General features: G+C 41.1%; 1 protein-coding gene across 3 annotated transcripts; it reads left to right on the forward strand.

Annotated features, from left to right (window-relative positions):
• The first annotated feature begins 2023 nt into the window (after positions 1–2023).
• LOC136530745 (damage-control phosphatase At2g17340-like) lies at positions 2024–4333 on the forward strand. 3 transcript variants are annotated; one of them, XR_010777860.1, is made up of 5 exons: positions 2024–3521; positions 3591–3670; positions 3759–3836; positions 3923–3985; positions 4077–4333. XR_010777860.1 is itself a non-coding variant. In XM_066523468.1 (5 exons), exons 2-5 carry the CDS (start codon positions 3604–3606, stop codon positions 4149–4151), a joined length of 231 nt encoding a protein of 76 aa, XP_066379565.1. In that variant the 5' UTR covers positions 2024–3521; positions 3591–3603; the 3' UTR covers positions 4152–4333. The 3 variants fall into 3 exon arrangements, 1 of the variants encoding a protein (XP_066379565.1); XM_066523468.1 differs by having other exon boundaries at positions 3591–3618; XR_010777859.1 differs by lacking the exon at positions 3591–3670.
• Positions 4334–5921: the final 1588 nt, after the last annotated feature.

Raw genomic sequence — 5921 nt, forward strand, 5'->3', positions numbered from 1 at the left:
AAAGATGCACTTCTCAAGGTTACCAAATAATCGTGCATCACGTAAAGCATTAAAAATAGTACGTAAGTGATCCATATGTTCAACAAAAGACTTGCTGTAAATCAATATATCATCAAAGTAAACTACCACAAAACAACCAATAAAAGCTCTTAAAACCTCATTCATTAAGCGCATGAAAGTGCTAGGTGCATTTGTCAAACCAAAAGGCATTACTGACCACTCATACAAACCGAATTTGGTTTTAAACGCGGTTTTCCATTCATCTCCAAGTTTCATTCTAATTTGGCGGTAGCCACTTCGCAAGTCAATCTTGGTGAAAATTATAGAGCCACACAACTCATCAAGCATGTCGTCTAGCCTAGGAATAGGATGACGATACCAAATAGTAATATTATTGATGGCTCTACAATCAACACACATACGCCAAGTTACATCTTTCTTAGGAACCAAAAGTACAGGAACGGCACAAGGACTAAGGCTTTCACGTACATACCCATGGTCTAGAAGGTCTTGGACTTGCTGTTGAATTTCCTTAGTCTCCTCAGGATTGGTTCGATAGGCAGCACGGTTGGGCAAGGTTGCTCCCGGAATCAAATCGATTTGATGCTCTATCCCTCTCATAGGTGGCAGCCCCTGGGGGTATCTCAGCTGGAAAAATTTCCTCATACTCCTACAAAAGGTTAGTGACAGCAGGAGGCACCAAACTAACAATATCATCAAGTGAAAACATAGCTTCTTTGCATACCAAAGCATAACAAATATCATCATCAGAAATTTCAGCAAAGTCACATTTTGTTGCAAGCATAACACCACCCTTCAATTTAATTCCCTCAGCCTTAGAAATAGATGTAGACTTATCCTTTTTAGGTGGGAGAATAGAATTAGCAACTTGCTAATTTTTAGATTGAACATCATTCAAACTAGCAGCACGTTCTCTATCAGCTTGTACAATTTGAGCAGGGGTCAAAGGTACCAAAGAAATTTTCTTTCCTTTATGCACAAAAGTGTATTTATTACTTCTACCATGTTGTGTAGCATCATTGTCATGTTCCCAAGGATGACCCAATAAGAGTGAACATGCTTGCATAGGTACCACATCACAATCAACAGAATCAACATAAGAACCAATGAAAAATGAAACTCTGCAAGTTTGTGTTACCTTTGCTTTTCCAGAATCATTTAGCCACTGAATATGGTATGGACGTGGGTGCGGGTGTGTGGTCAAGCCAAGCTTCTTGACCAAATCAGAACTTACCAAATTATTGCAGCTACCTCCATCAATAATGACACGTGCTTGATGGAGTGATGTCCTCGTCATGACCCTCTCCTATGTTCCTAAGCAAGATAACATCATTAGGTAGTAGTCTATTCTCGAAAGTATGAAAAGGATCGCTTAAGAACGAGCTCACCTCTAAGTTGAGTTGACACATTCGAGCTCGGGTCATTGGACCTTGCATAATGGTTGGAGGATCAGCGGGTACATCCTAAGGAGTGATGTTCTCATCAACTTGGCTGTCCATCTACCTGATGAGGCACTTCTTAGAGGGCCCATACAGTAAGGATGGATGTACCCAATAGAACGACGACTGGGCACGTTGAGGAATTTCTTAAGGAACAAGTCCAGGCCTGAAGGATCAATTGCGGAGGTTTACTTAGAAAGTGAGACGTTGGCATTTTGGGAGAGGTTCATGGATGATGTTCAAACAAGATATAACTGGGACGACAATATGTCAGATGATGGGTCAGCTGGTAGTGACACCTCTGTTTTCATGCATGGTGTCAAGCCCATTGGCAGTACTTGGGTAAAGGACATCGCTAATAAAGCCACAATCAATGCGCTAGCTTGGTATGTGCTTAATAACTGCGATGAGGTTGGACCATATGTGGAGTAAGTATGATTTTTTATATGCTGATTTGTTGTTTCCTATATTATGTACAAAATGTTACCAATAATAAAGCTTATATGTGCTACAGAATATACAAACAAAATTTACAGAAAGAAGGGGCAGCGGGGTCGCGGGGAGCAGGGCGACCGGCGGGGCCGGCGGGTGGAGCTTCCCTCCGGCGCGCCGTCGCAGGAGGAGAGGACGAGCGGGAGTGGCCGAGCGGCTATCTGCGACCTGGAAGGCAAGAATCGAGCAGGAGCGGACCTTTTCCCTCTTCTCCTTCCCGCGCGCATCCTTTCCCGCGCCAGACGCCATAAGCGCGCGCGCGTTTCCGCGGCGGCCAAAAATTTCGCCCGTGAGCGGGTTGTCCGCCTACGCGCCGCCTTGCGCGCCTGCGCGCCGCGGAATCGCCGCCGAGGCGCCGATTTGCGCCGCCTAGTCGCTGCTCCCGCCTAGGACTGCGACTACACCCTAGTCTACGCGGAGGGCCGTCGATTAGCGCTTAATCGCGCCTAGGCGCGCCTAGGCGAGCGCCTAGCGGAACTTTGCCCTTGCATAATGATTCTGCAAGGAGACTGGTTAGAACTAATGATCGATCAAAGATTATCCTATTAGAAATTTAGAATTCCTCCTGAGAAATCAATCTGTGAGGGTGAAAAAACAGAGAAGGATTGTTTGTGCTGCTGGCAATTGGAGACATATTTTTCAGATTTTCCATCAAAGCAAAGCAATCTATAAACATATTCTTAATAACAAGTGAACAACACAAAACCAATTTTCCAAAATGAATTACGTTAAAGTGTTCTGAAAACTTGTTCATAATTCTTGAGATCCAAACAACCACTATAATTGTATAATAACGCAAATTTTATACAGACTGCAATATATAAACCTATTCTTAATAACCACTTAAAACCAGTTTTCCTAAAAAGATAATACAATTAGTATCATCAGAAAGTTCAAACAAATCTTGAGATCCAAACAACCACTACAATTCTAGTAACACAATTTCATACGGTTCTGACAAATACTATGGAGTACATCCTAAAAAAAAAACTAGACGGGAAGGAGCAGACCGCACCCCTGTTTTTTTTTAATTAAGAGGATGCAGGGCTCCAACCTGGGTCTCGGAACTGAGAGTATGGAGTACATCCTACTTCGATGCTGCTGTATTTAAAGCAGTTATTTAAATATTAAACTAGTTCAACTAATCTTCTTTCCCAGTTTAATATGCATTTACAAGTTACAACCGTCTTCGACTAGTATCATCAATAAGTTGCTAACATTGGTTAGTGCAGATGATACTTGCTGCTAATGATATGCCTTCAATCAATGATGCCACGTATCCAGAGCTGGTTGAGATTATAGACAAGGGCAGACCCAGTGCTAGAGGCTCCCACATGAGTGGGGTCTGGGGAAGGGAAAAGCCGAGGCAAACCTTCCCCCCGCAAAATCTGCGGAGAGGCTGCTTCGAACCCGCGACCTGGTGACTCATTGAGACAGCTCTCACCACTGCACCAAGCCTGCCCTTCAGGTGTGGAATTGTTTTAGCTCAAGGATGCAGATGGAAAGCTATCAGGTGTGGATGCATCCGGCCTCCTTGTTGCCAACTCTGGCAACGATCTTATAGACAAGGTAAGAAGGAAAAGAATTGTAAATAACCTCTGTCACAAGGATCTTACTTCTGTTGTGCAATTGTTTTAGCTCAAGGATGTAGATGGAAAGCTATCAGGTGTGGATGCATCTGGCCTCCTTGTTGCCAACTCTGGCAACGATTTGTGCCTGTAATCGAACCTTGATATGCATTCAACTATGGTGTCCTTGCTCTATGGCATATCTTGGATGCATAACTAGATTACTGCCTATTTTCAGGTAATTGATTTATCTAGTGTGGCACCAGAGCTTGCCTTTATGGCAAATGATGCTGACCTGGTGGTGCTCGAAGGCATGGTAAGCTTTTAATGTCCTTCCTTATTTGCCAGGTTTCCTGATTGAAGGACACAGTCTCATTCAGTTTCTGCCTGCTTGTATTATAGGGAAGAGCTATTGAAACTAACCTATATGCACAAATGAAATGTGACTCGATCAAGATTGGAATGGTGAGCTGTTCTGTACCTCCCTTCAATAATGTAACATGTATGCCCAATAGTTGCAGATTATCATAACTCCGTTGTCATTCTACATTTTCAGGTTAAGCATCCTGAGGTCGCCCAATTTTTACGAGGAAGACTTTATGATTGTGTCTTCAAGTTCAATGAGGCCTGAACTACGAGATACATTGGATAACACAATACTGGCAGCACTAGTAGTGGTTTAGTTTTCCCCAAGATCAGCTTGTTAGGTGTTGCACTGAACATAATTGTGTTAGCATCAGCAACGATATCAAGCAAAATAAGCTACGTATATGTGGTGGTTTTTGGAAGTGTTAGGAAGGGTGGTTATGAGGCTGTTGCATTTTGTACGAAATCCGATGCACCAGTTCCATTTGACGCATCGGTAGCCAAATCATATTCGTTTGTGCTTATGGTCCATAATAATAATAATTGGTTAGCTACCACTGGCCTGTAAACATCAAGGTGGATTTTTTTTAGAACTATTTCTCTCTAGTCTGTACCTGTAACATTTAAAATCCTGAGTCCTTGACTACCTTTTTAAAGTGAGCCTACTACCTAACCTCACTTGTTCTATGATCCAACAACCCAACTGAGTTGCAGCGGTGCCACCTCAATTGGGCAGCTGCAATTGGGATGTTCACTGGATCATTATGCTTTTCCGGGACCATGCTACGGCCTGTTGCTTTGCTTGTATATGATCGTGGATTATAAGCTGAAATAGTATTTTTCTCTTATACTAAACCAGCTAGCAGTAAATAATTCACGATTGTTTATGACGAAACGAACCCCATAGCAGCTAAATTTAGTCAGTTAAAGTTTAGTTGGTGCATCCAAACAGGCCCGAAGTGATGATAACTCTATTTCGAAAGAGATGGGGAAGAAAACAGCTGGAGGTAGAGGAAGACAGATTGGAGTGAACATGCTGGGTACCCTATGATATTCCATCACTATATCAGCGATGATCATTTTGTTGCAAGCCGGCCTCTTGGGCCCAAACACGCACGCACGCACTAGATGCACAGACCAAAGCGATTATCATTTTGTTGCGGAAAAAAGTCTACTTTGCCTTCCTCAAATATCGCAAAAGTCAGTTTTTCCACACTGAATTAGAAAACCAGACATAACTCCCCCCCCCCCCCCCCCCCCCCCCATCTTTTTAAACCAGACATATGACCTCCCTAGCGGTTTCTCTAGGTGTTTTTTCTTTTATATTTATTTTGGTTAAAATCTTTGAAAAATCATAGTAAATTACAGAAAAATCATAAAATGGAAAATCCATTTTTTACTCTACATGAGTATATCTACATAGTAAACATATGATGTGCTATGCTTTAGTACATTATTTTTGCTCTAGCTTTAGATCTATGTTTTTCTGTGATTAATTCATACCTAAACTTTCTGTGATCGTATTATGGTGAAATTTATACGTTGGACTAACCATTGTATGCTTGAGATATATTAAAAATTTCATGCTCATTAGATCATGTATGACAGAGTTCATGCTCATTAGATCATGTATGACAGAGTTCTAGACTTATTAGGTTTATGCTTATTAAATAGTTTAAAATAATTAAAAGTGTGTAAAAATAGAAAATGTATGTTCTCCGTGTAATTTTTTCTGTGACAACATGATTATGTTAAGGGTTCATACGATGGTTAGTCCACCATGGCGTAAACTTGAATATATTTTCTATTTTGACACACTTTTAACTATTTTAAAACTATTTAATAAGCATAAACCTGAATAAGTTTATAACTCAGTCATACATGATCCAAGGAGTATGAAATTTTTATATCAAGCATACAATGATTAGTCCACCATAAAAATTTCATCACAATAGGACCACAGAACTGCAGCTATGAATTAATCATAGAAAAGCATAGATTAAAGTTAGAGCAAAAAAATTGTACTAAAGCATAC

Source organism: Miscanthus floridulus, unplaced genomic scaffold (assembly GCF_019320115.1).
Source record: "Miscanthus floridulus cultivar M001 unplaced genomic scaffold, ASM1932011v1 fs_190_1_2, whole genome shotgun sequence".
Taxonomy (NCBI): domain Eukaryota; kingdom Viridiplantae; phylum Streptophyta; class Magnoliopsida; order Poales; family Poaceae; genus Miscanthus; species Miscanthus floridulus.

Excerpts from the sequence above, each read along its gene's own strand:
- LOC136530745 (XM_066523468.1), top strand. Across the intron at positions 3,837-3,922 it reads TGGTGGTGCTCGAAGGCATG|GGAAGAGCTATTGAAACTAA; the intron begins GTAAGCTTTTAA and ends CTTGTATTATAG. Across the intron at positions 3,986-4,076 it reads ACTCGATCAAGATTGGAATG|GTTAAGCATCCTGAGGTCGC; the intron begins GTGAGCTGTTCT and ends CTACATTTTCAG.